This window comes from Gadus chalcogrammus, chromosome 8, assembly GCF_026213295.1.
Source record: "Gadus chalcogrammus isolate NIFS_2021 chromosome 8, NIFS_Gcha_1.0, whole genome shotgun sequence".
Lineage (NCBI taxonomy): Eukaryota > Metazoa > Chordata > Actinopteri > Gadiformes > Gadidae > Gadus > Gadus chalcogrammus.
The window spans coordinates 27,295,968-27,319,195 of NC_079419.1; the positions used below are offsets into that span (position 1 = coordinate 27,295,968).

The 23,228-nt window shown below is 41.5% G+C and overlaps 1 protein-coding gene across 1 annotated transcript; it reads left to right on the top strand.

Moving 5' to 3' along the window:
* The first annotated feature begins 226 nt into the window (after positions 1-226).
* On the top strand, positions 227-23,146 carry LOC130387976 (serine/arginine repetitive matrix protein 4-like). The gene is made up of 14 exons (XM_056597269.1): positions 227-2,598; positions 8,974-9,126; positions 11,679-11,790; positions 12,224-12,249; positions 13,349-13,426; positions 13,551-13,577; positions 13,787-13,837; positions 14,451-14,534; positions 15,978-16,125; positions 19,116-19,402; positions 19,528-19,719; positions 20,320-20,421; positions 20,516-20,671; positions 20,887-23,146. Exons 1-14 carry the CDS (start codon positions 2,522-2,524, stop codon positions 21,119-21,121), a joined length of 1,728 nt encoding a protein of 575 aa, XP_056453244.1. The 5' UTR covers positions 227-2,521; the 3' UTR covers positions 21,122-23,146.
* Positions 23,147-23,228: the final 82 nt, after the last annotated feature.

Genomic DNA, 23,228 nt, shown 5'->3' on the forward strand with positions numbered 1-23,228 from the left:
GGTGGGATGCAAGCTGAGGTGGTTGGGTCCTTGAGAAGATCCGTAGACGTAACATCTCCGTTACCGAGTAACGGCGCGGCAGAGATGCGCTCGTTACGTGAGAGTCAAACATAGCGCAATCCAGAGGAACAGGTTAAAATCCACAGGTTGTGCAGTCGGAAGAAGCCAGCGGTAGATCCAGACGATTATGGTGAAGCCACAGAGCCAGCACAGCGGAGGCAGAGGAGTGGAGCAAGCCAGTTGGACGGCGCCGGGGGTTAACAGCAGTCTAGCCGGCCAGCAGGTGTCATCCACCAACAGCTGCACGACTCCACGCACAAAACACCAAACAAAACACGCAGACGTTTAACGTTCAGAAATAAATAAATAAATCAAGAAAACTGACGCAGTTACTTAACTTAACTTTGTAGTCCGACCCGAGGTCCAGAAGGGTTTCAGACAGAAGGTGTTGAAAGTAAGCAAAAGAAAACTGATAAAAAGTTAAAAGACTAGAAAGAAAAAGAAAATCGCGAAAAAATAATGTTCAGAATGACGTTCCGGTGAGCAGCAGCAGCAACAGCGTTCAAAAGGCAACAGCGTCCACCAACTGTACGACCTCACGTATAAAACACGTAAAAATAAAGAAAACTGGCGCACTGACAATAGCGAAAAGTGACTATATATAACTAGTAAACTTAGCTAAACGACTAAAAACCAAAAAAAAACGACAAAATGTTCAATGTAATCGTGAGAAATATTGGAAATACTGAATAAAAACAAGCCTTACAGAGCGGCGTTAGACTCGCCAGCGTCCCCGTTACTAGGCAACTCATGTGGTGGCTTTTTGCTCTGGGTCTAACGATGAGGAGTGCTGTCTGTAGGACTACGATAAACACATCTGATTGGTGTTCAACCAAACTTCAGTTCGATCTGTAAAAACTATTTGCTGGGTGTACGCCCATTTAACTAAAGTAAACCTAGTCCCATGGAAATAGTTTGGTAGTTGGTAGTAGGTGTAACCCATGCTATTTCACTCTCTCTGCTAATATATGTATATGTCAATTTATATGAATGTATATATTATAATAATATATATAATGTAGTGTGTATGGTGTATATCTATAGTATATATATATATTCCCAGTATATTGTAGCGACCAGTGTTCACGTGCTACAATGTATTCCTGACGGCCGCTAACTGAAACGGTTGCCTGGAGACCGTGTTTTTGTTGACGCTCCCAAAAAGTGGTTCTCTGCTGGACGCGTAAGAGCGAACATAGACTTGAAGAACGAACATAGACTTGAAGAACGAACATAGACTTGAAGAGCGAACATAGACTTGAAGAGCGAACATAGACTTGAAGAGCGAACATAGACTTGAAGAGTGAACATATAGGCTAGAAGAGAAACGAAGAAAAAGTTATATTCCTGACGGCCGCTAACTGAAACGGTTGCCTGGAGACCGTGTTTTTGTTGACGCTCCCTAATAGAGCGAACATACACTTGAAGAGCGAACATAGACTTGAAGAGCGAACATAGACTTGAGTGAACATATAGACTAGAAGAGAAACGAAGAAAAGGTTATCACGGAAGAAATAGAAGATATGGAGGAAGATTTGACGTTACTTTGAACAAGAGGACAGCCTGTCATCGACTGGCCCCTGCTCAAGAGCGTTCGGCCGTAGCGGTAGTGGTAGGAACAGAACGCCCCCTTTCATTGAATCGAGTGCACTCAAAGACTTGCTGGGTACCCATTTTATTTAGTTTGTTATTTTTCTTGGGGACCTCTTTTGGGTTCAGTGTATTGAGTTCAGTGTTTTAGGTTCAGTGTTGTTATTATTATTATTATTATTGTGTAAATAATCTGATTGATTCTGATGGTTAGATATGGTTAGATCGTTAGATACAAGGTCAAACGTGCCTCACTGTGTCTGTGTGTTATTCCTTTTATCAGAGTTCTATTAAGAATACAAGCCAGTCTCCTTATAACCTGGGATTGATGCACCACTGCATTGTTATATTACCTTTAAAAATACAGTTGGTTACATAGGCATAACCTTCTAACCTGCAAAGTCTAACGGCCTTCTTCTGACTTATTCATTTTGAGATAAATAGTTTGTGCACATTGTGTTGCCATTGCGCAAACTCTCCATGAGTGATGTGATCATGTGATGAGGTCTTAAGTCCTCACAAACACCTTGTTATGATGGTTAGCCTGGTCAGTGTGTTGTTTCCTGGCTGTATCAATCTTTTTCTCCTCTAGCGTGTCTTTAACACACATAGCCGTGTTACCAATAGTTAAATCTCTAAAAGCCTTGGTGACCCTTTTAAACCTTTTAAAGTCCTAATAGTCCCTTATTCGGTCACAGTAAATGTAAAGCAAATAATTGGATCCATGTTTTTTATTCTGAAAGTGAGTCATAGAATTCTGAATCATCTGATTATATGTATATATATCAACTTGATATAATTTGACAATGTGAGAGTCCCTGCAGTGGAGCCACCGGAGGGTTATAATTCACCAGCAATTCTTTATTGCTATATGAACGTACCAATTACTTTGGGCCAAGTCGTTGACCGCGACCCCTGGATGACCCTGGATGACCTTCAGGCTGTCAGGTAATTGGCGTCTTCACTCGATCAGAAATACATCAGCCTTCCAAGGTATCCAATCAAGTATGGTGTGACCTTTTGGCTGAGTGTACCCTGCAGGCACGGCTCTCAGGTAAACACTTTCATGGCCAGGGGTGAATCGCAGACAATCTGCTAATTTACTGTGTTTGCCTGGGATTGCGGTTGGAGTGGGAGACGGCATGTAATTTGATTGATGTGTGGCTACGAGCGATGGATTTGGTTGTAATTACTCTTTGTGCTCAGTGTGATAAGGGAATTAATCAAGCCATTATGTTGCTCCCATTCTATCACTGGGACAAAATAATTGAATAAACCAAACCGACTTGTCTTCAAAGTGACTGTGGCTCACTGGGAGTGGGCTGACTCACCTTTGTGAGGCTAACAGACGGCCGCGGTCGATGGGAGTGAACTCACCGTGCCGTGTTCTCCTCAAAATGTGTCACATATTTAATACACATGTTCAAAACAACCTCTCATCATGGCCAGTCATCTTGTAATGTGACGAAAATATCAATATAGTTTATTTTTTACATGAATATGCGATTTTAAAAATGTGCAGAAAAAATAGAAATAACCCCTATGAAATGCTTATGTTATACTTAAGCAATAGATCACGCCAGGCTGTGGTATGTGCTCATTATACCACTGTTAAGGGGCGTTGTCCGGCCCCGACGCGCAGCGGAGGGCCGGCGACCCCCTTCACAGTGGTATATTGTGCACATGCCACTGACTTTTTTTTGCTTTTATACAATGGTTACTGTTATGGCGAAACGAAAGTCATAGACACACTACATTTAAAAAGAAACCAAGAAAGTCAAAATAGCCGTTTTTATTAAAGAATACAAAAAAGTAGTCCCTCCTGGCTGCCGCTATGCATCGACGGTCGCTATGCAACACACTTTAGCGTCCCTCCGAGAGAAGGCTCCGATAGAGCGGTTCGCCGGCAATTTATTTATTTACGCCGATTACGCCTTCCCGGAGGTCGAAGGATATATTTCCCCGCTGGTGAATCCCCTCCTCCATGGTCAAGTTAAATCTCCGTGTGATAGTTTCTTACGATACTTTGTAACGGTTTCCTCTTCAAGGCGCGGAGTGATACTTTCACAAAATGATCGGGCGTCATAGCAGTTGTGTATACGCTAATTATACAACAGTTGGGAACCAATCAGATCGCTGGATTTAGGTCCCCCATTGTATAATTGCAAATAATACTAGCTTTAGCCATGAGTATAAAATATACTTTACAGCATACAACTTAAAGAAACAGGACATTGTGTTATATTATACAGTCAAATTGATTGTCAAAGTTGCAGGGGGTAATGTTGGATATTTGTTCCATTTCTGATGGGACATTACATACAGATCGGACCAACAAAACCCTGTGATTGGCTGTGACTAGCCATACAATTTCTCTCCACTTCTACCCTCCTGCCTTTCCATAATGCAACGCATGGACGGTCCAGGTCCATCATAGCTACCCAAATGAATTTGAATTCTGCAGTAGAAATGTCACAGTAGTTTAATATACATCTATTGATGCACTTAGACACATCTAAAATGGCTTTGGAGTCTGGGAGTGAAATAGGGTACGGCATAGACAGTGAAGCAAAGTATGTTGCTCATTTAAAATAATTTTGGAGCCAGGACCACAACAAATATATATATATATGTTTAAAAAAAACGATATACATTTTTCATTCAATTTTTTCCAAATTCCATTAAAAGATTGTTCAGCAGCTAAAAGGATGAATGCAATTAAACCATGACGGTCTTCTGTAGGTGTTGATGAAGGTGTTCATAGAGTTCAGTGTAGTTTAACCACTGTGCCGTGGAGCAGCTCACAGCTTGGACTGTTAATTATGGCACTAGATCATGTTTCTCTGGCGAGGAGCCCTACTACCATTATTTCTAACATAATGATTATCAATTGTTACTGTTAGCTGTGACATAGATAATGAAACTAGTGTGCCTTTCTGAACAGCTAAGGGTGCTGGGGAACTATACGATTACCTATGGAGTGATGAGGCATAGAGGGTCTCTCTCTCTCATTGTCTGTCTCTCTCTCTGTCACACTCTCTCTGTCTCTCATTTACTCTCTACTTTCACCCTCTCTTGCGCATATTTTAGATCTCTCTCTCTATCACACATACTCACATGCTCAAATGCCGACAGAAACAGACACAGATACACACATGAATCTCCATCTAAGCATTTTTCTTAGTACTTTATGTAGTATGTAATTGGCTGTAATACAAATATATTTGGATTCCTACATATATTACCAGTCCATTTGTTTGGTGATTGTCTTGTACAGTATTGATACAGAAAAAAACTAATACCATTTACATGTCCTAAACTGAACCTTTGAAATGGCCGGATAGTGTCTTGTTTTTAGGTTTGATCTCAGATTTGGTCTGAGCTATCGATCTCTCTGCAGATCCCTTGCACCCCTGCTGAGCTGTTATTTGCTCCATTAGGTGTGGATGTTCACAGAATTCAATGGGATGTGTTCCAAACTGCTCATGGACCATGGCACCCTAATTCTACCAAATAAATAGTTGGAGAAATCCCCAGTTCAGTCTACATGCTGGGAGTGTTCTCAGTGTAGATTTTCTTTGGCGGGACTGAATCATTAGTAGTATTTGTATATATGAATTTGTATGTATGTTTACTATCAAGTATAGGTACCTGGTGCATCAGGCTAGTAACTCATGTTAATATTTAATATGGCTATTCTGTACTTTTCTATTTATTTTTGTACATCATGAATGATTGTAAAGCATATTCATACATAAGCGGACCAGAGCTCTTAGATTATTTTGGAACTGTGTGTTCAGCATAGTGTATACCATCAGTATACAGGCTGTGACTACAGAACAGGATACCTGCTACCAGGCCGATGTTTGTGCATCAGTGATTCCACTTGGGGAATACATCCTGATCCAAACAGCATCTGGTTTCAGAATCACACCCTTCCGCTTGTGGAGGTCTTTGAAGCATACAACCATCCAGAGATAAGATGAGACACAGACTAGTGCTTGCTAGGGAGTTCTCGTTGATACCGAATGTACACAATGATAACACCAAGGCTATTTGTATCATTGCAAAAAGTACTGTACCCTATGTACAGGAAAGAAGGTATATATTCATTCAGGTTCACACATGAACAAATCTGGGAGTGGAAAAGGTGTAGCGTTGGTGTAGACGAGCTTTGATGATAAATTATTGTTCAATCCTCAGTTTATTTAGCATCCATTCTTCACACAGAAAGGACAGGTTTTCCCATCCAGCGTCGTTTGTTAAAGGGAAAGCAGTCTGTCCTGTGGGCCTCATGGATCAGCTGCTGCTAAGAGTTGGAACCCTTTTTAAGGAAACTAATATTTGGTAGGTTTTTGCCAAACCATCTGTCAGATTATCCAAGAGTTTTTTGGCAGATATTGCGGCAGTTCATATCAATCCTACCTGCTAAATGAGGTGTGGACAATGAAGTGTTGGCCTAGATTAGGTCTGTGGGCCCTTCTGTGGCTCCAGTGGTCCGTAGTGACGTGATGAAAAGTATTAGAGCACATTAAAACCCTGGAACCATGTTCTGGCACATGTTGATCTGTTGGTGACAGCATAGTGTGGCTTTATCAGGGACCTGGAGTACAACTGTACCACACATGGTCACACGCACGCACACAGGCACGCACTCTGTAGCCCAATATCGAAACATGCTGTGTTGAAAATCCTGCAATCCAAAAGTCCTGCCGTCCTGCTTGTGTGTGTTGTTTACCAACTATTACTGTTATCCTGGTGATGGCTGCTCGTAGCCATCTCTGGCACATGAAGTAGTTGGCCTTATGGAAAAATATACTATTGCAAAAATCTGGGGGAATTATACACAATAACGCTAAATATCCTGATATACGTATGGATTTCGAAATACCATTCTAAGCAGTCTAATAGACCTCAGAAGAATAAGTCCCGCCTCCGAGGCTCACGGTCCCATAGACATTTGACTGAGGGAACCGGGAGCCTCGGAGGCGGGACTTATTCTTCAGAGGTCTATATTAAGGGTCATTGAATTGATGTAAATGGGCATTTTTTGTATGAGACCTTTCCTTCCTCCCGACATTTCAAACATCACATTTGGGATCATTTTCCCATCATAAATAAATTATATCAGCGACTGGGTATTAGAATGCTTCTATATCTTAATTTCATGATACAATAATATTCAAGGTTGACGATTATATTGAATTACTGCCCAGCCTGTTGCATCATAATTGTCTTCAAAGAGTATTTTGTATTCCAAACATAAGGTGCCATTGGTAATATACAGAAATATAAGGTGCTAATCAAGGTTAAGGAGGTAGCAGACAAATAGTTTTAATGTTCTTTCTACAAGTCTACATCATGAAATTAGTATTGTTTTCTTTCTGGTTCATACTCAACTGTGTGCGATAAAACATCCTTCACGGCCAAAGTAATCAAATACGACTGTTGTTACTTTGAGAACCAGAGATTCTTACATCATTCAACTGAACTCCAGGACTCTTTGTGGAGTCAACCTTCCTGGCCAGGGACTCCATCGTACCTGTCTTATGGTAAACACATTCAGTCAAGGTTTACAGGATTACTGTCCCCATAATTCTTCATCATCAAGTTCTTCTCTTTAATCCGCTCAGTGTTTGCGTGAGGGAGGAGATGTTTATTTTATTTTTTTGCCAATGCAGTTCTTTGAATTGAGTCTTTAAATTCCTTCCAACCTACGACTAGAAGCCAAACAGCTATGGTAAAGCATTGCTCATGCTTTGGAAATTCTACATTGAGTCAAAGATGGTTAGGCCCTGTGTTTCTGTGTTTGTTTGTGTTCGGTAGAATTCTGACTAATGATGAATAATGACAAAGAAATCAAACCTAATTGTCACCAATTGAGTCAACTTCAAACAGGTACACTGAGGCATTTCTCATTTGTTATTTTGTTAGATCTCAGTGAGATGACAGAAGTGTGGATAGAAGACTCTTGTCCTCACACCAAAGAGGGAGACAAAACAAACGGGGAAATTGATAAAAAAATATTTGTTGCTCAAGTTCTATGCTGATGTCGGGGGCTGTATGTTACCCTGTGAAAGTTAATGAATTGCAAATCACATTGTCACCTGTAAAGTCTCAGACAGCCAATTAGTGGATCCAACAGGCAAACATAAATTTGCATTTGCAATAACACGGGTCTAACATCAGCAAATCAGGGGAATATTCCAAGGCCTTGTTCCTGTTGATCTGTCTCAATCACCTCCTCCTGTTATCTCTCTTTGATTCACGTTTCCATCATTTGCGGGCGCACTGGAGATAGCGGCGGGGGGATCAGGAGAAAGGGCTAGGGGGAAACTTTTCCTAGTAGTTCTGTTTTATTGTACCTTAGGGTCTTTGGGGTCTTATATGTAAAAATAATATATTTGCCAAATAAAGGTGGAGTGATATCTAACATTTTTCAGGGGCTTGTTGGGTCCCCTGCTCTCCCTTGACTGGCTGTTGGTGGGAGGCTTGGTGGAGCTCTGGTCTCAATCCCTGCGTTTATATTCTCCTTGCAATCACAAGAGGAGACACTGCTATTTAATCTCCCATGACTAAATAATCATAACTCTAAGTTCCTTAACTAAGTCTTCCATTTTGCAGCCCACATTTTAACCTGGTGATAGAAAGGGTCGGGAGATATTTGCATCACACCGTTCTCGTGCGCAGTTTTAAATGCATATACTAGTAAAAGTTAAATTGACCTTAGCCACAACCTTCTTACACACTTTTATACGTTGCTATTCAGAGTGATGTGCCATAAAAGAATATAATCATTGCTTTCATCTTCTTTAGATTCCTGATTCATGGCGGACAGGGCAGAATTAAGGGGAGTCAAGTGAAACTCATATTTTTTTCTCAAATGTCAGCGCAGCTGCAGCCTATAAATACCAGCTCATTTGAATATTGAAGGGCTGACCTCAAGTTTTATGGAGGGCTGCTGAGTTACAGAGGGAATAAATACGCAAACATTTCCACTCGGTAGGCTGTGTACAGTTACAGTGTGCAGGCCAGGTGAGTAGATAGAAGACTCAATATGAACACTCTCTGCATTGTATAATGCAGGGCAAAGCTGTCCAAGCTATTAACATATTTTGACTTCCGTAACCCAATTATACAAATGGGTTGTAAAAAAACAATTTACAGAAAAATTGTTACAATGTCCAATCTCTGTGTTCAAACAAATCTCTTTTTTTGATGTAGTCACACCAGAAATTAGGGAATTCTTCATGGAAACATGAAACTTCAATGGAAAATAAAAATAATTAAGTGAGTGAATCTGGTCTCCCGTTGTCTAAACAGCTCAGAGACGACTGAAGGCCAGCCACCGCTGCAGACCGATGGAGGGCCAGCGTACGCCTCAGACCAAAGGGACCAGAGGGTGGAGGTGGGGGAGAGGGACGGCTGCCTGCGACACAAGGGCCACAAGCACAGGGGCCACCGAAGAGTCAGGAGGTACTGGCCAGCACAAGCCTTCACAAGCCTTTACAAACGTTCACAAGCGTTCACAAGCGCTCACGAGCATTCAAGAGCTTCACCACTCCAGACGCTCCTGACTGGATCTCAACACTACTCTCCAGCAGATGACGGAAAAAAAACACGGGGATATGCAGTATTTAGACATATATTTTATTATATATATATATAATATATATTATATATTATATTCTATATTTTTTTATTTGAAATAAATAAATATATATATATATATATTTATATCAAATAAAAAATATATAAAGACAGTCAACATCAATTCACCCTTGCCACAAGATGCAGAAAATACAGATTAACAAATATATATGAATACAAACACATGAAGATAGTTGATATTACCCGATGCTCTAGATTAGAGCATATATTATGTAAAACAGTAAGCCCTCTCCAAAGGAGGACATACATGTTAACTAATACATATGTACATTCATAAATATAAAGATTGTCGAGTTTACCCGACACTCTAGAATAAGACTATGTTAATATTTAAACATACATAAATATAAAAATTGTCAAGATTAGTTCTCCCTCTATTAAATAAATATATAAGGACATAAAGTGATTACCTCACACTATCTAACAGATAGGGAAGAAAACACGCTAACAAATCAACAAACCCACAAGCTCACGCCAACCGCCTCCCAGTATGTCCCTGATTCAACATACGGGTTGTAGCCGCCCTCAACCGGCCTGGCCCAGTAAGCAAACACCAGGGCTGGGAGAATGCACCAAGCCAGGATTCCCATTAAAGGGTTCAGCCTCCCCACCGGTCCTCATGAGCACCTCGACGCCTCACTATGTTTGTTAACATACACCAAGAATTTAAGATAAAAAGATAGAATCATTTATTTATATTCTTGTATATCTATTCTTTTAGGAGCCCTACTGGAGTGCCTTTAACCAGTATCCACGATCAATAGAATGTCCTCATGCCCCATCAGCCTAATGAGGAATCGACCCTTCTCTCATTCTCCCTCTTATTACCAGGATCCAATGACAATACAAACAAAACAAAAAGTGCTGCTACTGGCAAAAAAAGAGAACACAATTATGCATTGGCTGAAATCCCTTCCCCACAATAACTGGGTTACTAGTGTGACTGTGCTCTATACCGTGCAAGGGACCGGGGTGACTGTGTCTTTTATAAGCTGTAATTTGTGTGGTTGCTAATGCGACCCCAACTGCCAAATGTGGAAGCCAAACTCAACCGTTTTGACGACAGCATCTTCCTAACCCAAGCATAGAGCCAGACTGAGCTGAAAATCAGCTGGTGCTGTCAGTCAAGATCAGTTAGATCCACACTGTGGCTGGAAATGTTGTTTGGGTTACCGTGAACAGTGGAATAATGGATGTAAAAATGTCTGTGTCTAGAAATAGAGGGTATATTACGGGAGGTGTTAGGCCATAAGGAGGCGGTATTTCAGCACTTTACCAGAAGCCTATGCTTTGTTGAAGATACTATTATGTTGAAATGAATAGCAGAGGTAATGACAATTTTTTTGTTTATTTAATTTTCTTTGAATAGGTTACATTATTTACAACTCACTCAGCAGCACTCTTACATGCTGAATTATAAATGCAATTCTACTTTTCTCTTTCTTTCTACTCAATACATTTTCTGTTGTATTTCAACAGAAAGTCCCTTAATGAGTCTACAGTTTCACAGACCTTGTCAGTGGCCTGCCAGTGTGAAGTAGACTATGAAGAAACCCTTATTCTAAGAGCCAGCCAGGCCGATGAAATAAGATCATGAAAACATGATGAAATCATGTAAGATAAATGTATAGACAGAGCCAAGCAAATTGCAAGAGTGTGTGTATGTGTGTGCGTGTGTGTACGCTCATCAGTGCGTGCGTGAGGAAGAGATGAATATTTTCTCTGCCATCCTTGAAACTAATGAAAATTGAAACAACACACATTGTGAGTTAGAATCTGAAACGCTTCCTAAACACATTTGGGTGGGGTGGGCGAAGGATGGTGGTTGATCGGCTGTAATCCTTATTCCACAGTACTGCATAGTGGCAGCCTGGCAGGTCATCAATATTAATATACGCCAGGCTTAGTTAACCTAAATTAGCTAAATTAACCTTAGCCTGGTCTCACTCCGTATATCATGTTCAACTGCTATCTCGAGTGAGACCAGGATGAGGTTTAGTTATGTTTTTTGTATTTATTGTGTGATAATTGCGCTATTTTTGATTCTCACTGTTGAGGAATGTTAAGTGTCAGTAAGTAGGCCTACTACTGAGATAGTTGAGTTGACCCACATTTTTTATCTGATTTGATTTGACTTGGATTTTGATCATGAGAGTGATGCATGGAAGGTTACCATCAAAATCACACTGTGAATTCTATATATTTTGGACAATGTCATCAAAGTCATAAACCAAATATTGAGTAAAGCCTGGGCACAGTCTTTGACTGTGCTTATGTTTTCTTTGACTGGAAATTCCACACCATTTATGTTTGGCGTTATCTTCAGAGCCCACCTCACTAATTCTCTCTGATTTCAGTCTCTCGTTGGACCAGGTCGTCTCTCCCCGACACTTAGCCAAAGGAAAGAAGAAGAAGAGAAAGTCTGAGAGAAAAAGGTGTGTTTATAACAACAGAACTACAGGTTCTGTTGCGCGCGCAGAACGCCGTGTTGTTTGACCGGTTGCCATGGTTATATCCGTGTGGTTAATTTGCAGTTGCGCTGTTGGCAGCCGCGTTTACATGGACACATCTGTAGCCGCGTTTACATGGCACATCTGATCCGCATAGATTTCTATGCGGCATAGATCTGTTCCTAAAATGTGTTCCGAATGTACTGTATAGATGGCAGTAACAAAAGTGTCCGTTCTGTCTCTCGCGCACACCTGCTGACACATCTCTGGACCGGCGGCGAGAACACGTCATTAATAAACACCCATGTGTCCCGTCGCTTAGCAACCGGACACGCTTACCGGACTACTTTTACGGAGTGATAACAAAGACGTGAATCAGGCAATAAAGCCACTTTTCTTGACAGCGGTGAAGTTCGGTGTGCTTAAAAGTACCGACGGAACTCAGTGGACCAATTGCGAACTACTGCGGCTGCACTAAGTTAAACCCCAATCTATGCGGAATAAGTGCATACATGGCGATTTAAAACGGAATACACCACCTCTTCTATTCGGCATAGAATCTATGCCGAACAGATAATTGTATTCCGAATGAGGCGTATAGGCCTACATGACCATTTTCTATGCCGCATAGAAATCTATGCGGCATAGATGTGTCCATGTAAACGCGGCTAGTTTACTGTTAGATTAAACTGTGATCAGAAAACGCGGTTATATGCTATAGACCCTATAGTATCTGTCGTATAAAGGCTGGGACGAATTTCAAATTATAAATATGTACACTTGATGTTGAAAGTATAGACCGTCGCGATTCCCATTGAAACTAATGGCGCGGTGATTATTCTTTAAAACGAGAGCTGTTAAATTGTGAAAAATGAATTAAACTGTAATCAGACAACGCGGTTATATGCTATATACCCTAGGATATCTGTGGTATAAAGGCTGAGACGAATTTCGAATTATAAATATGTACAGTCCATAACGTTAGCTCTCTGGCTCATAGCTCACCTCATAGAATCATTGCTTGTTGTTGGCTGGAAACGGAAAGGGGAGCTGTTTACGTTTGGTTGTAGTCTTTTCGCTCGGTTCTCTGTCTCAACAGTAGGTCTAGAACCGAGCGAAAGGACTACAACCAAACGTGAACATCACCCCTTCACTTTTCCGGTCAACGAGCAATGAGTCTTCCAACAGAAATCGATGGGATTTACAAAATGCGCTAAATGTGCAATAAACATGATAGAAACCGTATTTCGCGACGATACTTGATTCAACCACTCTATTTCATCCAATGTTCTAAATACCGGAAAAAAAATAATAGTTCACAGCAACATATTGAAAAAAAGAACTATGAACTACTAGTTAATTTTTTTGGAACTGTGAACTTAGTTCAAAATTTTGAATTATGAGCGTTTAACTGAACTAGTTCAATTTAAAATTTGTGAACTGAACAACACTGCATGCCGGCATATCTGAGAGACAAAGAGAAGGGGCTTTGAAACCCCTCTTGCGCTCTAACAACATGTCTGTGATTGTGATAAGTAAAGAGCAGTAGTGATCAACGGGGATCTTGACGTCCCCAGGTCTCCCTCCTACAGTCTGTCACCGCCCAGGAAGAAGAAGAAGAGAAAGAAGAGCTCAAAGAGGAGCAAGCGGCATCGGTAAGACCACCCATCACTCAGATCTGGTCTGTAGACCATCCAGCACTCAGATCTGGTCTGATCCAGATGAAATGCAGACCATGTAGACCACTAAACAATGAATTCTCTCCGATTTCTGTTACAGGTATTCATACAAAAAGTCCAAACACAGGTATGTGCAACAGCATTTTTTATAATTTGTGTTACTATCATAAGGAATCCATGATCACTGCTACAAATCCTTAAAAATAATTACGATTGAAAGAAGTTTATCTAGTCTGAATCAATGATATATGTATATTATTAGATCTCAAACTTTCTTGTGGAATTGTGGAGTTACTTATTTAATGTTATATTTAATTCTTCTCTTCATCCAAACAGTTCATCCAGTTTGAGGCATAAGAAGAAGGATGAGCGCAAGCACAAGAAAAGGTTTGTATTTGGTGGTAGAAAAAAAGGTTACCAAAGGAGCTTATTTGGTTACAGTATCAGGTTATAAAGGCTAGCGTATTATCTTTTAAAAGCATCACAAATGATCCAATGCTCTTGTTTGACTTCCTCTCTCTACCCCCTAATGTGGGGGAATAGTGTTTTCCTAAAAGCCTGAGACAAGATAACATGCTCTGAGATTACTTCAGGTATACACAAAATGGGAGCTTTTATGTTTTGATCAAGGTGTGAACATTGTTGCATGTCAGGAGGAAAACGGATTGAAAGCACGAAGCACAAGAGCAGGGGACAAAGTGCCAGGGAGAATAAGAGCAACCAATTTCATGCTGTGGTGACATTTTTGTTGTTCCTCTTTGGCTAAATGCCTTTGGTGGCTTCAGCCTCATGCATATGGTAGTACAGCTCCAGTATGTCTGTTGCGCAGATCAGGATCAAATCAACTTTGGTAGTGTGTATAGTCTTATTCCCAGATATGATTCAGATTTGGTATAATTTGGTATAATTCCATTGTTGTTGGTATTCCTTGTGAATAACTTGCATTGATCAATTGTCTCTTTTTGCGTCTTTTTTCTGTTCTGTTCTCAACCTCCTCCAGCTCACGGAGTCGACCCCACCGGAGACACCGTCACCGGAGGTCTGAGTCCGACAGTTCGTCCTGGCGGTCATCTGCAGAGAGCAGGTACAGCACAGTGTCTCTCCCCATACCCTCCTCCCCCAAGGCTCTTCCTCTCCCTCCGATTTATCTTATCAGCTCCGAGCATCGGCCGCGTCCCGGCCATACCACACTGATGACTGATAGGGGGAGAGGTGACTCACGCCTCCGGCCATCCCCCGCTAACCCGTTCCCCTGCCCCCCCATCCTCTTATCTTACTTTCTTCAGAGGAAATGACTGAGGAACCCGGGCAATGAGGGATGTATATATGAAGGATTACGTTTCGGATAAATAGTCCTGTGAACAGAGCAGGAAGCGTGCCCCTCCAGCTGATGCAAGGCACATTGCTGTGAACCGTGTTTCCATCGACACAAGATACAAGTTCATAAATCCAACAGGTCATTATCATTTATGTGATGATAAATTGCAAATGTCAATCTCTGACATTTAGCTGCAGCTAAAGCATTGATTGATATCAATTAGGTGGCATGTTGCTAATGTAATGCTATCAATTTCTATGAGCTTCTCGCTAATGTTATAAATTAGCTTGCAGTTGTTGGCGTCTAGAGTTCCACAAATTTTTACTCTTGCTTGATTTATTTTATTATCTCTAGCTTCATGTTTCATTTGAGTCAAAGAACAAAAGCCTGTCAGTCAAGAAAAAAAAATGCTTTGATTTCTTGAATCAATACTTTTTTTTTCCCTCCACTGCTATGGTTGAACGACAAGCCAATGAGCTTTCCTTTTGTCGCCTGGCTTGATATCACCAGTTTGGCTGAGTGTAACTGCGTGAGGCAGGCTAGATTAGTCTCTCTGGCTCAACTGGGATCCCTCCTTAAGTCCTTATGGCATTCAGGCGGTCATTATTCCTCTAAGTAAAGGTGCTTGCACACCGCCGCGCGGCAACCGCCCTTATAACCGCCTCGCTGCCGGAGGGTTCCGCGCGGCGGTGTGAAGGGCCAGGCGTTTTCAAAAGCGGCTGCTGCCGCCGCCGGGCGGCTACCGCTGAAAGTTTCAACACGAGGAAAGCTGAGTGGCAGGGAAAATCTGTGCGCGTTCACGTTGGCGGCAACCTCTTCCTGGGCAACAGCCGCTTTTGTAATCGTCTCCCCTCTGCCACCCTTCCCTCATTGAAATGAATGGAGGCGGCGAGTTGCCGCGCGGCGGTGTGAAACCAGCTTAAGACAGCGTGGGGTGGCGGGAAGGAAATTCCGTTTTGGCCCCCATATAATACGTTTCGGGGAAATTGTTAATAATCATTTAGACAAAATGTTACTTTAATAAAATGTTGGAAAATGCTTCTTTTTTTTTATCACTGATCAGTATCAGCTGTGCTACACTGTCCTGTCTGTCGTCAACACCACGACCCTAAAGGCCAAACAGCCCATTAAAACAGAACACATTGGTTTCTTATTCTGCTAATGTCATCTTGAAGGTTGTGTTAAGTGTGTTGTTCCTGCGCCCCAAAGGTATCATCTACATGAGGTGGAGGAGCATGATTCGGGGCGAGAGGAGTGCAGGACAAAGCTGAACCAAAGAGACCTGGACTGGAGACCAGCGGTCAAGTCAGTGTGTAATACTGCTCCACAATATGTCTCCGCCCTCTCCAATGGCACCGTAAGTACTGCTGGGAAACAACCACTCGCAGCTTCATCTGAACTCCTCACGAAGTGGGGCCATGTCAAACACTGAGGACCAATGTGGAGATGTTTCAGTAATTACAGATTCAACGTTGGTTGGGAACAAGTACACATAGATAAACTTCAAATCATTAACATATTCAGGTTATGCAGTGTCTACTATGTTTTGCAGCCATATCATTTTGAAACCTAACATAAGTTTTACATGGCCTAAATGACTTCCTTCTCTCCTTCCATGAACTCCTTATTTTAACTTTTAACTTAGCATCAAAATGTACTGTGACCATGTGGAGATTCTTTGAGTTTTGAAAGGTTGCCATGTATAGTGGTTCATAACAGAGAAGCTTTTGCAGTAGTAGTTAAGCTTCAGTAGAACATGTCCGCCATTGACAGCCCTTATCTTCAGGAACAGAAATTAGTAAATCGTCTCTTGTGTTATCTGCAACCATGTGTATTCTTTTTAACTTAAACAAGGTAGAAAGCCACGCAAATCAAATGCCATTTTAATTACTCTTGATGTTCCGATTGATTGATGAATACCATCTGAAGACATACCTTGAAATCTTGTGGATTAAATTAAACTTTTGGAGGCTGAACGATTGCTGCATATACTCCAGGTCAATGTAGAAGAACAAGTTCAAAGTTATTGAGGCTCTAACAATTTTTATATTTCAAGGAAATGTTTCTCATTCAAAGTATTAATTCTTTGACAAAAGGTTATTGGTCGAAAAGAAGAGTGCTGTCTTTTTTTGTTGCAAAATTAATTAAAAAAAAACTGAAATTGCTTTGTATTTAATACAATCTGTAGATTTGGATCACTCATAGCAATTCTGACAGCAAGGGTTGATTATAGTACTGGACCCTGCCTAATGCAGTAAGATGCACACAGTACACTGTCTCTAAGTTCTCATTATATTAACTGAAATGCAAGGAAACAAATGTGCAAACCGGTAATAAATACAGCTCAGTATTTTCCTATACTTGGAATACCCTAAGTATGGGGGGGAGGGTTTCAGTGCGCCCTAACAATGAATCCTCTGCCCCCTCCCTTGTCCGTTCAATTTGGGAACATGTGTGGTTTCATTTTGCTTGTTTCGTATAATTTAATTAACTAATTAAGGGCGCCACCAGAGGGCGCACCCGACACATTTGCTAGTCCTTTTTTTCTTGCTCCATGGGCCCCTGACGGTGTCTGGGCCCCCGTGCAGTGCACCGGTTGCACCGTCGATATTTACGCCACTGCCTGCTTGTATAACTGTATTAGACGATGACAAGCAAAATGACAGAAAAATATATCTGAAAAAATATTTACAGGAAACTACAGTAATCAATGCATTTACACCCTCAAAAGTAATCTTCTGGAAAAATATGTGCATCATTTAGTTTATTCTCATGTATGCTTGGGAATCAAAACACATTATTCTCCCCAACAGCAATCAGTATACTATGTTAATCAGACAAGCAGTTTGTAATCCCACACCACAGGGCTTTCAATTGAGATTCAATCATGTTGACACAATGTTAGCGTTAAGTGCCTCCAATTTTGTTTACCTTCATAGCCAAATTGAAACACTAAAAATACCTATTTAGAAGCGTTTGGATTTTTTTCCTCTCTCTGATGAATAATAAAGTAATTTATCAGTAGAAATAAGGAATTCACTTTTCCTAGAACCTACAGCCATGTCATTTTGCATATTTTTACATTAATTATGTTAGACACAAAAGAAAAGTATACAATCAGTCCCTCGTTTTTCTGTGTTGATTTCTGTCAACATTTTCAAGGTGTTTCTAAATACATTTACCAATAACATACTTTTGAAATGGCATTATTTGAAAGAAACATTGACTGGTAACTACAATTTGTATACTTAAATCAAATCGATATTTCACTACTGCAAAATAATTGTTGTTCATTTGAACCTTGTTGTGCTTCGAAATGCGCTCAGATTTATGCGAAAAGTTGGCATGCATATGGTAATAGAAAGTGATTTTTTTTATGTACTGTATGTTTTAATGTCAAAAGACACTTTTCTATACGTGAACCCAAAAATCGTAATAACAGTGATGCACGAAAACTATAAATCATATTCTAAAAACTACAAATCAATCCTCCATTTTTTTTTTCAGAAGAACTTAAATTATGGCACGCGATAAGCAACCCTGTTTCAGTACCACTACATCGCCGGTAACTTTGTTATCCCTATAAAACAAATCAAGCTACCTTTTGAAGGAAAGAAAAAGGAACATGCCGGATGTTCATCTCACTGGCTCTGGGTTTGAAGAGAGGGTTATTGTCTTTTACTTGCAATTCACAACTCTAATGATGCACTTATGTTGCCCGCTCTCCCCTTTTCTTACACCTTACGTACTTAAGGAGGAAATCTTGATTGGTAAGTCGATGCTATCCGCAGTTTAGGGTTTACTGTAGGTCGCAGTAGGGTCTTACATAGCAGGAAAACAAAGAGGCAATGTTCTGAAGGGCTGTTAGTAGTTAGACTCATGGGATCTCTCTTTGTCTGCAATCCTTTTCCTTTCTACATAATGCCCATTTTTTGAAGTGTGTTCAATGTTCTGTAAAATAGCATTAACTTAATTGGCAGGGGGGGGGGTATTGTTTTCTATTTCTCTCTCTTTCAAGATAGAGCCGGTAGATCTTCTCACGCAGTTTCTTCTTCTTTCTGTTTTGTTTATTGTTCCTTTCATATCTTATCTATTTTTAGCTTAGAGTTAATTCAGCTCAATTATTTCTTAGTTTCCTGTAGGGTTTACCAGAGTGTACATTGATTTCATGGTTATTCGCATGCCACAAAATTTGCATGTCATCTTTCAAAGTCTTTTTCTGAACTGTAGAACTTCTTATTTTCTATGCCTTAAAGGAGGAATATCTGCCTTTGTGTAATCTAACAGGTAGCCTGCTCCAGATAGCAAATCAGTGGTTTGAGATTTTACTTTTCTGTCTCTCTGCAGATTTTGCCATTACAATTTGGAGACAAGATATTAGACGCTAAAGGGAATCACGGCCATCATGATTACGATTCTGGGAACGACACGTCTTCCCCGCCTTCCAATAAAAACAGCATCTCTCAACCAAGTGGCATCGTAGACAGCAGCAAACAATGCCAGGGTTTGGCATCTCCCGATAAGCTGAAGATCACAGAGCGCGACAACGCCTCTGATTCAGGAAACTCTGTGACAAGTTACGCCTCGCTGTGCAATCCTCTCGCTGAGAGTTCAACCTTCTACGACGGGACAAGGTAGGTCGGCATTCCATTGATTGGATTGAATCTTGAGATGACAGAACTGCTATTAAGGGCTACCTTAGATAGTGTGGATCATTATTAACTGTACATCCTTGAATTTTTTGCTTTCAAACAAATAGTAAGGCGCTGAACGTGGAAGGTGAGGATGTGCGTCCACGGAAGAGGAAGCGTTCTAAGCTGAAGAGGAGTCGCTCCTCTCGTAGGAGGCGGAGGGAGAGGTCCGTCAGGCGCAGTCCAAGTAGGAACTTTTCCTGTGGGAGCTCCACACATACAGGACACTCATCCCGGAGCCGGTCACTGTCATTTTGCAGGTACAGCTCTCTCTTTCTTTATGTATAATGTTATGTATTATATGTGTGATATGGTGGTAGGATAGTGAAGGTGTTCGATTCCCATCCGAAAGGTCCTAGGTTTGATCCCCCCCCCCCCCTCCCCCGGGTGTTTCTTAACGACTTGTATCTGGTTTCACGATAAGTTGCTTCAGTTAAAAGCAATTTGCTGAATAAGTTGTTCAAATAATTGTCACTGACTCACCCCTGAAGTCCACCCCTGGACCCTGGAGTCCACCCCTTGAACCCTGAAGTCCACACCTTGACCCTGAAGTCCACACCTTGAACCTGCAGTCCACACCTTGACCCTGAAGTCCACCCCTTTACCCTGAAGTCCACAGCTTGATCCTGAAGTCCACAGCTTGACCTTGAAGTCCACGACTTGACCCTGAAGTCCACACCTTGGCCCTGAAGTCCACACCTTGTCCCTGAAGTCCACCCCTTTACCCTGAAGTCCACATCTTGACCCTGAACTCCACACCTTGACCCTGAAATCCACAACTTGACCCAGAAGTCCATGACTTGACGTTGTGATGTTCATGGTTTGAGGCTATTGTCGTCTTGTATCTTATCTCGTTCTAGCTCGTACTCCCGCTCTCCAAGCTCCTCGGATGCTTGTAGGCAGAGGGGCAGCATGGCCAGCACCAGCTCCAGAGACAGCTACTGTCGATACAGTCCTGACAGGTAACATGAGCCAAAAACCATTCATCCCCCTGCTCTCCATCCCTCACCCGTTTGTACTCATTGAGACAGTGTTTTGTCATGTCAAACTCTTTAGACCCCGAGACAGGAAGCGGTCGTCCAACTACAAGGAAAAAAAACGGAAGCGGAGGAATAAGGAGAGGAGGAGGAAGAGCAGGAGGAAGTCCTACTCCCCCATGAGGAAAAGGAGGAGAGACTCACCAAGTCACCTGGAAGCACGGAGAATCACAAGGTGAAGGCAGCATGATTCAAAGTCACTGGCTTTTTAGATTAATATTTTGGTATCTGCTTTGTTGTTGCAGCCACATGTGCCCTTCTGGGTTAAATGGAAGTAAATTGATTGATAGAGCTATCTATCTGTCTGTCTGCCTGCCTGCCCTTCTGTCTGTTTGTCTAACATTGTAGCGTGCCCCATGTTAACCTTCTCTGGTTACCCCTTCCCCACAGTGCCAGGAAGAGACCCATTCCCTACTTCCGGCCTAGTCCCTCATCCAGCTGCCGTTCCACCAGCGTATCGTCGTGGAGCAGTATCTTCACACGAGGCCGCAGTCTGACCTCTGGCCACTGCTACAGGAGCAACAGCCGCAGCTCCTCCTGGAACTCCATCTTCGGGACTCGGAGCAGTCGCAGCAGGAGTCCTAGTTATGTGAGGTTGAAGAAAAGCAGCAAAACCAGGCGGTAGTATTTCAGAGCACGACGAGAGGCTGATGATGACAACGTATTTATTTGTGTTGCATTCGCGTAAAAAGCAGGGATGGTTGAACTGTATCAGCTACGCATGTCTCTGCATCGGTTTTAGGCTTGAAGAAGTGAAACAACCCCCGAGGGTGTCCTTGCCTCTTACATCTCTTCTCATGTTGTCTCATCTGCACTCAGAGACACACCTTGGGAAGTGTATGGCGTGGTATGTCAAGTTTTGTCAGGCGCTGTCAAACCGTCAATCTATGGTTATGTTATATTGTTGATAAGGTAATTTGGGGTAATTTAACGTTGATTGGACACCACAATTTTGCTATCACGTGCAGACCTTTTGCAAAGATTGATTCTGTAACAGGGTTGCTGTTTGATCCATGTGTTTTCATACTGTGGTAGAGGGCCTGTTATCAGGTATAAGGAGAGGTTTATCGCTTTGATCTCCGCACTTCAGAACACAAAGAATGAAAGAAACACTGAAAAATGAAAGGAGGCGGTTGCCCGGACGGCAAGCAAACGGCCTGTCACTTGAAAGGCCAGGTTAATTTATCTTCTGATCAAGTGGAAAAGCAATTGAAATGTCAGCCCTGGGTAAAATAATAGGACGCCTTCCAAAAACGTGCAGAGGAGAGTCTGTGAGAGTTCTCTGCTGAAAAAAACCCCCAGAATATCTCAGGACATATTTCCTTTGACAGCCAGGCGGGAGCAGGTGTCTGCCACTCTGACCGGAGTAAGACATATTTTAAAGTTGTGTTTTTATATATTGTTGCTTTGAAAGTTTGGTTTAACGTATATTTCTATTTAAGCTGTTTATTTGGTTGCTTTGTCCTTTTTTCATTTGTGACACAACTGTTCATATGCTGTATTTCTTCATGTACCCGCTGAGAAAGACAACACATACCTCATCTTTTGATTTTGCACTGATCAGATTGAATGGTGAAACGTCCAAAAGCACATCCAAACATTTGTACCATTTCTATCTTTGTGTATATTTGTAGTCGCCAATCTTTCTATGCAACCCGCGCTTGTTGTGTAGTCTGCTGTGTGTCTGTTGAACGAATTACAGCAGTTTTATAGAAAGTCTGATTGATTTGATCCCAATATCATCATCTGGCTCTCTGACCTTTGGAGTGAAACTCGCTCTCTGGTCATTCCTTTCACTGGATGTCAAGTCCAATGGCCACATGAGGGAAAGCCATTATTCCATTGTAGTAACTCCTGATTCATAATTTCGTCTGACAGTGTGGGCTGCCACACACGTCCAAATAGAAGAGTTTTCAGTTTAATGATGTCCCATTTTTTCTACATCAGCTCTTCCACAATGTTAAATAAAAATTAATTTAATATGGTATGATGAACGAGGTGTAGATATGAACTGTATAGATAAAGATGGGTGTTGTATAGGTCTACATGGTTATTTAATCATATTGTTAAGTGACATCAACTCTTCGTCTTTGTGATCTTATTTTAAATAATTGTTCTACTTTTTGTCTTTACTTTTTGTGTTCCTCTTCAAAAATGCTCTAAGAATGTCCTAGAAATCTGATAGTAAATTGGTGTTTCTGTGTTAAATAATGCATAGCCTACTCCATTACTACCCATACAAAGAAACATAGGTATTTTACAAGATGATATGATTTTCCTCCTGACCCATTTAACAGTGGCTGAATTTCACTTCATATAACGTGTCCCCGGAAATAACATTCCCTTTATGTGAAGAATAAACTATAAACTATAGGGCCATGTTATAAAAATAAATAAAACAATATTGTCGGCAGTCATTCTTGTGGTCATTCTTAGGGACTCGGCTGACTATCAACCTTAGGGCCTGGGTAACACACATTTGACATAGCTCGCATTAAGCCTACAAATAAACAACTCCAGGTTCAGTAATCTGAGCCGAGTCCAAACAGAAAACAACCATTACCTCTGCAGTTGGATCCGTGTCGTGATGTCAGTGTGTTTGACCAGTCTTGCCCAATGCGTGGTCCTCTATTTGCATCAGGGGGGAGGGGTCTGTTCGACAGATATATCTTGGTGTGTGAGTGACAGGTCACGAAAAGCTATATTTGGTGAGGAGGGGCGGTTCTCTGGTC